Source organism: Gossypium hirsutum, chromosome A08, assembly GCF_007990345.1.
Source record: "Gossypium hirsutum isolate 1008001.06 chromosome A08, Gossypium_hirsutum_v2.1, whole genome shotgun sequence".
Lineage (NCBI taxonomy): Eukaryota > Viridiplantae > Streptophyta > Magnoliopsida > Malvales > Malvaceae > Gossypium > Gossypium hirsutum.
Genome location: NC_053431.1, coordinates 114,341,185 through 114,354,666, shown reverse-complemented (window position 1 = coordinate 114,354,666; position 13,482 = coordinate 114,341,185). Strand labels below are relative to the sequence as shown.

General features: G+C 36.6%; 1 protein-coding gene across 1 annotated transcript; it reads right to left on the bottom strand.

Annotated features, from left to right (window-relative positions):
* Window positions 1–4,739: 4,739 nt before the first annotated feature.
* Window positions 4,740–7,429, bottom strand: LOC107939541 (uncharacterized). The gene is made up of 3 exons (XM_016872887.2): window positions 5,911–7,429; window positions 5,360–5,767; window positions 4,740–5,177 (listed from the first exon to the last, which is right to left on the bottom strand). Exons 1-3 carry the CDS (start codon window positions 7,315–7,317, stop codon window positions 4,953–4,955), a joined length of 2,040 nt encoding a protein of 679 aa, XP_016728376.1. The 5' UTR covers window positions 7,318–7,429; the 3' UTR covers window positions 4,740–4,952.
* Window positions 7,430–13,482: the final 6,053 nt, after the last annotated feature.

Below are 13,482 nucleotides of genomic sequence, written 5' to 3'. Positions count from 1 at the left end.
CTGGTGACATGTGGTTAGTGCAACCACTATCCAATAACCAGCCTTTTGAGCATTTCTTCTCAGCAGCTAAGCAAGAAACAGCAAAGACCTGCTCTTCTTGATCACTACTGTCCTCAGCTACTCGAGCTTCAACCTTTGGTTGTTGAAATTAACTCTGCCTTGACTTGGTTCTATTTTTGCAAACCCTTTCAACATGGCCTTTCTTCTTGCAGTGTTGGCATACTGCATCTGGCCTGACCCAGCATCTGTCTTCTGGATGACCTGGCCTCTTGCAATGTCTGCAGGGCTGGCCATTGCTCCTTGCAGTATCAGGCTTAGGCCTGCTTTTCCAAGGCTTTTTACCTCTTGGAGCATTGATGCTCGAGGCTTCTCTGGCATTGGCATTGAATGCACCTTCCTGGTGGTTTTCAGCTCAGCTAGCTCTCCTTTGTTCCTGAGCATAGAAAGTGTTGATTAGCTCAATCAAAGAGATGGTAGCAAGGTCTCTTGAGTCCTCAAGAGAGGATATCTTGGCCTCATATCTCTCAAGCAAAGTGGAGAGAACTTTCTCTACTATCCTTGCCTCATCAAAGTGCTCACCAAGGAGCCTTATACTGTTAACCACTGCCATGATTCTATCTGCATACTGCTTCACTGTTTCTTCTTCCTTCATCTTCAGGTTCTCAAAATCCCTTCTCAAATTCAATAGCTGTTGTTGCCTTGTTCTCTCAGTGCCTTGAAACTCCTCCTTAAGCTTATCCCATGCCTGTTTTGGAGTCTCACAGGCCATAATTCTGGTGAAGATGACATCTGACACACAATTCTGAATGCAGGACATGGCTTTGTGCCTTTTGGTCCTCTCATCAGCATGTTGCCTAATCTGAGCTACTGTGGGATTGGCCCTCAGTGGTGTTGGCTCAGCATCTGTGTTGACAACTTCCCACAGATCAAAGGCCTGTAGGTAAGTCTTCATCTTGACCAGCCATATGTGGAAGCCTTCTCCATTGAAGACTGGTGGGGCTGCTGGTGAAAAACTTGAGGAAGACATTCAGCTTTCTTAGTTTGATAAAACAGGTCCACTAAGAATGAAGCTCTAGATACCAATTGTTGGTGCAAAGAGACAAAAACAGACTGTTTTCAATCTTGCTTGTATAGCAAGCCTCGAGCCTTGCTGAAGAAACAAACTCAGAAGCAAGAACAGAAACACATGCGAATGGAAAACAAAAGAAATTGAGAGAGAGTATTTTGAATGAAAAGAGCTGATATTTTCATTAACAAATCCAGAAGGCATAATGCCATTACATATAATAGATAACAACAACAAAATGAACAAGTCTTTACCTAATGACATACCTAACACCACTAAATTTACATTGGAAATTGTTAATCAGCTTGCTTAAGTTTCTTTGCTGATTTTTCAGTCAATCAATCAACAAAAAAACATCATAAGGTTTACCAACTTAGTTCAACATGAACTAGATTACAAAATAATAATTAAAAATACAATCAAAACATAACAAGTAGTTAGGCAACTTCAAGCTCCAGTTTCTGCACTTCATAGCTCGACTGCTTGCTGCCACTTCTCCTTGCATGGCCACTTTTGCATGTCTTGCATGGGAACTAAATTCAACAATAATATAGGATGGAACCAACAATAACAAACTCAAAGACTAGTTTTTAGAGGCTTTTTTGGAAATTTGTTTTCTCTTACCAAATATTAATCAATGCAGGATTGAAATGTAAAGTTATAAACCAACGTACCTCAGAGATGACACAACCAACCTCGGTAATGAATTTGCATTCTGCACAATAATAAACTGGGTCTTTTTTCTCTCTTTTCTCCTCACAAACGTCGCAATAAAATTCATCATCCAAGTTATATGCGTCTTCTAACCGATTCAGTTTGAAGTCAAGAGGTGATTGGGTAAGACTTAAGCAATCTATATGGCATTTATGTGTTATTGTTTTCGATGCTGAAGGTAGGCAAAACAAATGGATGGTAAACCTACACAGAACGCATCGAAGGAAGTTCTTGCTGGCTTTTTTACCACAAACGTTGCAATCAAATGGTGAGGGTCTTTTGTCCCAAAGGGTGAGAACGTGTAAGGAAATTCCAAACTTGAATGAGGGTCTGAACTCAGCGCAATGTTTATGAAGGTTGAAATTGCACCCGTCGCAGCGATAAGCTAACAGAAATCCGTCGAGGGGTTGGTTGCATGAAGAGCAATCAGTACCATGCAGCTGCAATGGAAGATACATAAGATAGAGGGGGTGTAGGAGATGAAGGGGATGATGAATCTCTCCTGGTAATTCAATGCATGATGTGTGTATAAAGAAGTCGCATGTTATGCTACAACTAAAACCAAGATCCAGGCAATCTTCTCCACATGCTCTACATCGGTGTCGGGCACCAAGTCCGGTACTTTCGGCATCTTTGTTTCCAAGGAGTGCTAAAGGGTGCGAATGTGTGAAACTTTGAATCATATCAGCACCTTTGGCCTCCACGGTGGGAAGTAAGCCGCATTTGACATCGAGCTTGAAACGGCACTTCCCGCAGCCATAGGTCAAGCCTGAGCGTTCTCGTTCGCAACCCCGACACTCATATTCTGGATAGGTGAGCAAAATGAGAGGGCAAGGATGGAAGGAATGGTAGATCCTTCGTGGAATGGTGGCCATGCAAGAATTATGGAGGAAGAAATTGCAAGAGGAGCAGCCATAGGTAGAATTAGGGGAGCAGGGCTTTTCACATATGGCACAATAAGGTTTATCATAAAAGATGTTGAGATCAATAAGTGATAAAGGATGCCAATGAGTGAAATGCTGAATAAGCCCCTCATCATTTTCAGATGAAATGGTGGGCTTTGAGACACATTCAACATGCATATTGAAATGGCAAATATTGCAGCGATAGCTGAAACCCGACCCTTTCATGAAACAAGCATTACATGTATAGGAATAAAGCGAGAGAGAAAGAGGGCATGGGTGAAAGAAATGTTCAATCGACTCTGGAAGCTTGGCACACTCATAATGAAGATAGAAAATACATTCCTCGCAACCATAGCAAGGCCCAGATATGGGTTTCTCGCATCCATCACAGATAAACATTTGATTTCCTTCCTGGATGAACGACAAAGTATGGTCATCCAGGAAATGTTCAAAACTCATCTCTCTTTGTTTCTTTTTTGAAAATATGGAACTAGATGAGTACGTGTTGACAATAAACGCTGGATAATCATTATATACTTAAAATTGAAGGTATTCCCATTTAAAGTAATTCGTAACTTGCCACATCAGTTAAGGAAAGAAATTAAAGCAGCATCTCTGCTTTTTGCTTCCCTCAAGAAAATAAATAAGCTTCTTTACTAAAGTTTCTTACGCTACACTCAGCTAAACATGTCATAAACTTTACTCATCATTGGAATTGAAATGAGATGAAGAAACTACAGATGGAGTGAAAATTATTAATTATGTTATTTATCAAAAAATTATTTTTAATAAATTTTTGTATATTGAACTTTCAACACAAATATAATTTTAATATTTTAGCCATTATTTGAGTTACACAACTTTAATTTGAGCCCATAATATATTAATTTGAAATGAATTAAAATATCTAACAAAAGTTATTGTATGATTCAAGTCCAAAAAGGTTATTAAAGCATCCAAAAAAAACTTGAAAGTTATAATTTAAGGTACTTTTTGTATGTGTGTTATTTATTATTATATTATTTTAAATGTAGAAACGATGCTAAAAACGATCCTATCTTTCTTATAATTTAATAATTAAAAAACAAATGTTATAGCGAAGAGGAGACCATATACTATTTCTTATCTCGCAATTCATATATTTAATTTTTTGTGAGATTAAAATTTTGCAATAGAAGAAAATGTCATATTTTAAATATATGAAATAAAAGACTACAAATAAAAAACTACCATCAATGGTTGCCGCTCCAAACTCCTATGATTAAACCTACCCTCCCCCCCCCCACCCCCACCAAAAAAAAAATTATCAAATAAATAGGTTTAAATATTTATTTAGTTTTTAAATTTATCATTTTTTCAAGTATTTATGGTTTTTTTTAAGTTGTCTTAAATTTTGGTGCTTTATTGTAGATATTAAGTCCAAAAAATATAGCTTTCTTAGATAGCTAGACCATGATGACGTTATAATAATGTGATAATTTAATTTTCATTTTTTTAAAATATAAAATATATGAAATTATAAATAAATAAATATTAAGGCTTTTTTTAAATTACAAAAATTAAATAAAATAAATAAATTTTGCTTCATCATCTGTTCATGAACTAATAAAAATAAACTAAACTATTAGAGTTATGTAATCTAAATATTTGTGTGATCTAAATTCTAATATATTGCTTACAAGTCAAGTTAAACAAAATTTAAGAAATTACTTGCAAGTTAAGTTAAACAAAATCTAAGAGATTATTTACAAATCAAGTTAAACAAAATATATTTTCTTTCTATAAGATTTAGTAATATAATATATTTTGCATGCATTAGAATTAGGCTTTTTCAACCTAATATAGATGTGGTTGAAAGAATTTAAACATTAATAAATTTTTTTTTCTCTACCATGATTTTTTCTAAAAGGATTTTCGGTGAGTTCTGTTTTCTTTGTAACATTTCCATTATCGATGTTAAGATTTTAACGTAAACCCCTACTCAATTTTACTTCCTTTTCTAAAAATTTCCGTATCGTGTCTACGTGTCTTGATAGAAGGAAGAGATCCTACTAAAGAGATACTATATACGCAACTCAATAGAAATGGAACTGCTGCAAGAATCTGGCACCGGTGTGGAGATTCTTGTACAATAAACAAAGGTGAAAAATTAATAGTCCATATAGCTTATTACAAAATTGTAGCATTTAGCAAGACAGTTGATACATGTCATTGCAAACTCAAGGCAGATCAGCAATCGGCTCTTGTGAAGTTGAAGCTTCAGTTGCTTACTTATTTTCCTTCATGTTGCGACCGACCATATCATTGTTCAAAAAACCATCAACCTCAAGTTCTTTTAGCCTCAAATTTATTCGCTCTAGTTTCTCCTCACGTTTCTCTAATTCTGACCGATGCTTCTCAGTTTCTAATTTGAAAACCATTTCCTCTTCCTTGAGCTTTGCAACTTCTATTGCAGTCTCCTTGTTTCTGGAAATATTTGATGCTGGTAACAGCTGAAAGAGAAGAAAACAATAATTATGACCATTGCGTATAACAACGGGTCGGGGCACCTTTGTGATATAAGTTCTACGGAAAAATCTAGATTTTCTGAAGAAAATTTTGGGAAGAAAAAGTTGAAGATGCAGGAAGAATATTTCCAAAACTCATGTCTAATACTCAATTAAGAATTCTGCACCTTTGACTCGTCTTCCATATGTCTTGCCTTCTCAGCACTCAGGCTCAGCCCTTCTGAAGTTGAAGCTTCAGTCGAAAACATATCTTCTGTTATGCGATGCTTGGGTTGATGCTTGCACAGAAAACGTTTTACCTCAAGGTTATCTATGATCCAGATTATTTGCCATAGCTCCGTTTCAATTTCTTGTAACCTTCCTTGCAATTGTAAATGTTTTTGGTTCAAAAGCATAATTTCTATGTTTAAAGGCTCTCGTTCTTGTATTAAAGGCTTTGACTTTGTACTAAGCTCTATAATCTCGTTATTCAGCTTTGCCAGTCTGGTTCCTACTGCAGAATCGTCTTCATCCTTGGAAATGGCTCGGCCGGTCGCCCCATTCTGCTCGTCGGGCGTATTATAGGATGGAATCAACTACACAAAAAAAGCCCGTAGACTAGTTTTTAGAGGCTTGTACTTTATCTAAATATGGAAACTTGGTTTCTCTTACCAAATATTAATCAAGGTTTTGATATAATCTCAGCAAGATTGAAATGTAAAGTTATATACCAACGTACCTCAGAGATGACACATCCAACCTCCGCAATGAATTTGCATTCTGCACAATAATAAACCGGGTCTTTTTTCTCTCTTTTTTCCTCGCATACATCGCAATAGAATTCATCATCTGAGTTATCTGCGTCTTCTAATCGATTCAGTTCGAACTCAAGAGGTGATTGGGTAAGACTTAAGCAATCTATGTGGCGTTTATGTGTTATTGTTTTCGTTGCTGAAGGTAGGCAGAACACATGGATGTCAATCCCACACACAATACATCGAAGGAAAATTTTGTTGACTCTTTTTTGACAGACGGTGCAGTGAAATAGTGATGGTCTTTTGTCGCAAAGGGTAAGAGCGTGTAAGTAATTTCCATACTTGAATGAGGGTTTGAACTCAGCGCAATCTTTATGAAGGTTAAAGTTGCACCCATCGCAGCGGTAGGCCAGCAGAAATCTATCGAGCGGTTTGTTGCATGAAGAACAATCAGCACCATGCAGCTGCAATGGAAGATACATGAGACTTAGAGGGTGCTGGAGATGAAAAGGATGATGAATATCTTTTGGCAATTCAGCGCATGATGTGTGTATAAAGAAGTCACACAATATGCTACAACTGAAACCATGATCCAAATAATTTTCTCCACAAGCTCTACATCGGTGTCCGACTCCAAATCTAGTATTGTCAACATCCTTGTTTCCAAGGCGTGCTAATGGGTGTGGATGCATGATATTTTGAATCATATCAGCGCCTCTAGTCTCCACAGTAGGAAGTAAGCCGCATCTGATATCGAGCTTGAAACGGCACTTCCCACAACTATAGGTCAAGCCCGAGCAGTCTCGATTGCAGCCATTGCACGTATAGTTTGGATAACTGAGCAAACTGAGAGCGCACGGATGGAAAGAATGATTGATACTTCGTGGAATGGTGGCCATGCAAGAATTATGGAGGAAGAAATTGCATGAGGAGCAGCCATAGGTAGAATTAGTGGAGCAGGGCTTTTCACATATGGCACAAGAAGGTTTATCATAAAAGATGTTGAGATCAATAAGTGATAAAGGATGCCAATGAGTGAAATGCTGATTAAGCCCTTCATCACTTTCAGATGAAATGGTGGGCTTTAAAGCACACTCAACATGCATAGTGAAATAGCAAGTGAGGCAGCAATAGCAGAAACCGGACACTTCCATGAAACAAGCATTACATGTACCGGAATCAAGAATGAGAAAAAGAGGGCATGGGTGAAAGAAATGTTGAATCTGCCGTTCAAGCCTAGCACACTCATAATGAAGATAGAAAATACAGTGCGGGCAAGAATAGAAAGGCCCGGATATGGGTTTGTCGCATCCATCACAGATAAATAATTCATATCCCTCCCGGATGAACAACAATGTATGTTTATGGAGGAAATGTTCAAAAGAACTCATCTCTCTTTTATTTCTTTTCTGAGAATGTGAAACTAGATGAATATGTGTTGACAATAAACGCTGGCTAATCTATATATACTGAAAATTGAAGGTTCGTTTCTTTTCATTCTTAGAAGATATTCCCATTTAAAGTAATTCATACCTTGCTTATTAGGGAAAAAAGTGTCGAGAGTTGCTTTGTTTATTCTCCAGCTGGGAAACTGAATTGATTCCACTTTGGGAAAGGAAAGAAATTAAAAGCAGCATCTCTACTTTGTGCTTCAAACAAGAAAATAAACCAGCATATTTACTTAAGTTTCTTATGTTACACTGAGCTAAACACGTGTATGAAATTTAGCCATCATTGGAATTGAAATCAGGATGAAGAAACTATAGAAAAGGGTCAGAAACCAATGAAACTGAGAAAGGAATATATGAAACTATTCTCAACGGTTTATTGATAACTTTCATTATTTCCTTTTTAGATGATCCTTAATGACCTCTATTGGATAGCTTCTGCAGGGCCAAGAAATTTTGTAATTAAGCTCAGGCCAGCTTTAGGATGATAATGATAAATTTGCTAACTGTTTTTGAACGGAAGATGAGCAAGATTAACCGATAAATTTGCAAAGATCGGGCAATTAAATTAAAAAAACAAAGCTAGGGGGATCTGATAGAATATGTAAAACAAGGTAATTACTAATGAAATATAGACTACAAAGGAATGTAAATCAGAAAACTGAATCTTGAGAATGGAAAATGATATCTGTCTTTCTATGCTAACAATAGCAAGTATATATATACAGCACTTGGATGAGTTAACTGCAGCTAACAATGCTAATCATATTACAACTGCATAACAGCTGGATTATAACAAACTAACAGACTAATAGATGTTAACTATGAACGCCTTCCTCATACTCTAACATTCTCCCATCTTCTCCGCCGGAAAAATTCGAAGAAAATTTAGAAAATGAACAAAAGATGAAACAGAAAGAGGTTTAGTGAGAACATCAGCTACTTGGTCACAAGCCGGAACCTCACCAACCACGAGCAAGCCAGCAGCCAGCAGCCACCTTTTCGATGACAAAGAATAGGTCTAACTCCACATGCTTGAACTTAGAATGGAGAATAGGATTAGCGGCAAGAGCAACGACACTAGAATTATCACACCACAGAGCGGGAACATCAGCAAAACACAAATGTAATTCTTGCAGAAGGGATAGCAACCAGGTAACATCACTAGCAGCAGCAGCAAGACTTTTATATTCAGCCTCAACTGTAGACCAAGACATGACTTGTTGCTTTTTGGAGGACCAAGAAATAGGTGTTTGGCCAAAAAAGACACAATACCCGGTCGTGGAACGACGATCGTCAACATCTAGCCCCCAATTGGCATCAGCATAGCCCACCAAAGATAACTGATCAGACGGTCGAAAAATCATCCCATAATTAAGTGTGCCATGTAAGTATCGTAAATTTCGCTTTAATGCAACCAGATGTTCAGAAGTTGGAGCATGCATGAATTGACAAACCCTATTTATAGCATAAGCAATATCAGGGCGAGTTAAAACTATATATTGTAAAGCACCAGCAAGACTTCTATACTCGGTGGGGTCACTGAGATGTTCTCCATCATCCTTGGAAAGAATAGACGAGCTAATCATAGGTGTGTTCACACTCTTTGCATTTGCCAGACCACTCCGGTCAAGAATGTCACGAATGTATTTGTGTTGACTCAAATGTAGACTTCCAACAGACGTTCGCGTAACCTCAATGCCAAGAAAGTAATGATGGTCGCCCATTTCTTTGAGGGAAAATTCTCGATACAACTGTTGAACAAAAACATCAATGCTATCTGGTAGATTACCAGTAATAATAATGTCATCCATATAAATTAAAATATACAAAGTGGAGGTAGAACCCGGAAGAGAGAAGAAAATCTTTTAGTTTGTCGAACCAGGCACGAGGAGCTTGACGCAAGCCATATAACGCTTTGGTCAGACGACATACCAAGCGTTCACTATTAGGACCAGACTGAACATACCCCGGAGGTTGTTGCATAAACACCTCGTCAGTAAGGTCCCCATTTAAAAATGCATTATTCACATCAACCTGACGAAGTTTATACCCTTCAGACACAACAACCGATAATATGACTCTAATAGTAGTAGGTTTGACCACAAGACTGAACGTCTCCTTAAAATCACACCCGGGAGCCTGTGAACATCCTTTAGCAACTCGACGAACCTTACGACGATAAACAGTCCCATCATGATTTTTCTTAACCTTAAATAGCCACTTACACCTAATAACCTTCCGACCAGGGGGTAAGGGAACTAGAGTCTAGGTAGAGTTAGCAGTAAGAGCATCAAACTCAGCTTGAACAGCTAATTTCCACTCCGAATGAGCAAGAACGTCCTCAACAGTGCGAGGTTCAAAGTCATCAGCTTCAACATGCAAGACTTTGGGTTTAAAAATTCCCGCCTTAGAGCGAGTGACCATACGATGGGTATTTACAAGGGAACCAGAAGCCTCAGGCATCAAGGTAAAACAACCTCTAGATGACACACCAACAGAATCAGATTGTGGGGTACTACAAGTAGCATAGGAGTCAACAAGAACAGATTGATCAGTAGTGTAACTCGGAGTGGAAGACTACCAAACAAATGGTTAATAGAAGAAGATCGAACGATAGGTACATAAGTAGGAATACAACCACCAAAAGTAGAGTCAATGTTGTCAGTGTTCATGACAAGCAAAGAGAATAGAAACCGTTGTTCATCAAATACCACATGACGAGAGATGACCACCTTACTATCCAGTGTGAGACAGTGATACCCCTTATGTTGAGAACTATAACCTAAGAATGTACACGGTTGTGACCAGAACTCCAGCTTGTGGATCAGAAACGGATGCAAATATTGAAAACAGTAGCAACCAAACACTCGTAAATGATCATACGTAGGTTCTGTCCTATACAAAGCCTGATAAGGAGATTGACCCTTCAGAACAGGAGTGGTAGACGATTGATAAGATGAACAGCACTACAGAATGCATAACCCCATTACATCATGGAAAGATTGGCTTGAGCTAAGAGAGTAAGACTAATCTCCACAATGTGTCTGTGTTTACGCTTAGCAACACCGTTCTGTTCGGAGGTATGTGGACAAGACAAAAGATGTAGAATAGCATTACGCGTTAAAACTGACGCAAAAGCACGAAACTCACCGCCCTTTCACTCTGAAACTTTTTAATATGCTTACCGAACTGAGTGAGAACCATTTTCTAGAACTAAAGAAAGCACTCAAGCGCCTAAGACTTACGTTTAATAAGATAAACCCAAGTAAAACGACTGCACATGTCAATAAAACAGACATAGTACAGGTTACCCTCACATGGAACAGACGCTAGACCCCACAAATCAAAAACAATCAATTCAAATGAGTCCAGATATTCAGTGGTGGAGGATACAAATGAAAATTTATGTGCTTTCCCTTTTTGAAAAGCTATGCTAACATTTTCTAAACATTTCTTAGTAGAAACAACATTACATTTATTAAGGACATCGGTAACAACAGTAGCAGATGGATGCCCAAGGCGTTTATGCCACAAAGAAAAAACATTGTCATTTTCAGAACGAGAAAAAACCTCAATATTATGAATAGACGGAACTGTAGCAAATGGAATAGATTGACCAACAGTGAATTGATAGAGACTATCACGAACTTGGCCCCGCAACAAGACCTCCTGTGTCTGGGCATCCTTAATAACACAATGTGATGCGTGAAATTCAAAAAATACATTATTATCAGATGCAAACTGAGAAACCGACATAAGGTTCTTTCAAATACTCGGCACACAGAGAATATTAGACAGATGCAACAATTTATTCGGTGTAGGCAGAACCGTGTGGCCAATAGAAGAAATTCTAGTAGGGGCGCCATTTCCCATAGGAGAGAAGAGTTACCTAAGTAAGGAGTGGAGGCATTTAAGCCCGAGGCATTCTGACACACATGGTGAGTAGCCCCTGAATCAGGGCACCAAGACGTGCTCCCGACCGGCAACGGAACATAAGAATCAGTACCATTAAAATTTGGATCATAAACCGTGGCATCAGAAAAATCAGAAGCATGAAACTCAGGAAGCCGAGGGATCCCAACGAACTGAGACGAGTCGTACGGAGAGGAGTCAACATCAAATACCCGTGCCCGCGGTTTTGTCTGCCAAAGAACCGTAGGAGCATTATTCTGCAAAGGCTTGTCAAGATTAATACAATTAACATTGGCCTCAGAAGAACTTGGCCCATTATTGAATATCTAAAACAAGGTAATTACTAATGAAATATAGACTACAAAGGAATGTAAATCAAAAAACTGAATATTGAGAATGGAAAATGATATTTGCCTTTCTATGCTAACAATAGCAAGTATATATATACAGCACTTGGATGAGTTAACGGCAGCTAATAATGCTAACCATATTACAACTGCATAACAGCTAGATTATAACAAACTAACAGACTAATAGATGTTAACTATTAATGCCTTCCTCATACTCTAACAGGATCAATCTAGGTTGGCAAAGCTAAATAGGAATTGTTTTCAGCTCACCATGATAAGAAAGTAACAATAATAAAGTATTCCTACTTCTATTTTAAGTTACAATGTTCCTCAAAAAGCATGAATAAACGTGTATGAGTTATAAACCTTAAGAGAAATATATATATACATATGTACTTGTATAAAGTCCATGTATATCAGTGACCTGGTGTGTGGTCATGCATAGAAAACCACACGACAATAGCAAAAATGCATAGAAAACTACACGGCAATAGCAAAAAATCACTTCGACTGCATAGAATAAAGCTCCTACTAATACTGTAATCTACAATCTCATTTTTCGAATGCTTTGGTTTCTCAATGGCTTCTTATTACATAGATTTTCACGTTCCATGACCGACGTCGTACATTCGATCTCACGAGTATGCAAAATTATCATTAAGTAATAGAAATTAAAGTAAACCAAAATATTTAATATGAAACATATTTAATATCTAAGTTACATGTCGACATGACCAATGTTTATCCCCGTTGGTAAGATTAGAACATATCATTTTAGGAGCAAATTTAAAATCAGAGAAATGGATTACTCGCATTATCTCAAATATATATACAAAACATACTTCATATATACAAAGACAATTTAGTACTATATTATCTCAAATCATATTTTATATAAATATATAACAAACATAATTTGAGTAGCATAAATATACCCAAAACTACAGTTTGAAGACATATTTCTCAAAAATAATAACATAATCCAATTTAAGTATAGAAAAATATAACACTTAAATAATTCAAAGTTATACATTGTAAATTTAAAAACATACTAACATGTTTAACCTAATTTTCATAAAACATGGTGATTTTCATAAAACACAGTCAAAATATCATAAATCTCATAAATAACATAAAACATTTGAAGTTGATTTTTCAAGAATTAAATACAAAAGGAATGCAGAGTTACTTACCGGATTTACTGAACCAACACATGAGCAACAATTTTTACAAATCCCTCAATAACCTAAAATTTAATAATGGAACTTAAAAATCAGAATTCAATCAACAAATCAAAAGCTTAAAATGGTACGACCTTCTATGATAATCCTAAGACATTTCGGTTGTATGGCAATCCCCTAGCTTAGACGCAATTGTACAATTTAATTATCTTTTACATCAAAAGTAAGCAAAATAAAATTTATTAAAAGACATAAATATTATATGAAAATTCAATAAATTGATAAGCATCAATTTAGTATATTTTTTCAACCAAATAATATATATTCGGACCAAAAATATTTTCAAAAACAATTAAAATTAAAATTTTGAAATTTTTGAGATTCTGAACTTCATAATTGTTTGGTTTATTTGAAGTCATTCAAACTCAAAATTTACCTAATATTTCGACAATATTAAAATTTAGAAATTTTTAGTCAAAATCAATGACTGAAAGCTTAAGTTCCTAAAGCTAAAACATCAGGAATTGTCATAAACTACCCAAATTTTATGGGTTAACAGTTTCGACTAACTTACTTTGGGGCTTCTTATCTTTTAACCTGAAATCATATAACCAAGATATCAATACCAAATAAAAGTAAAAAATTTTATACTATGCAAAACA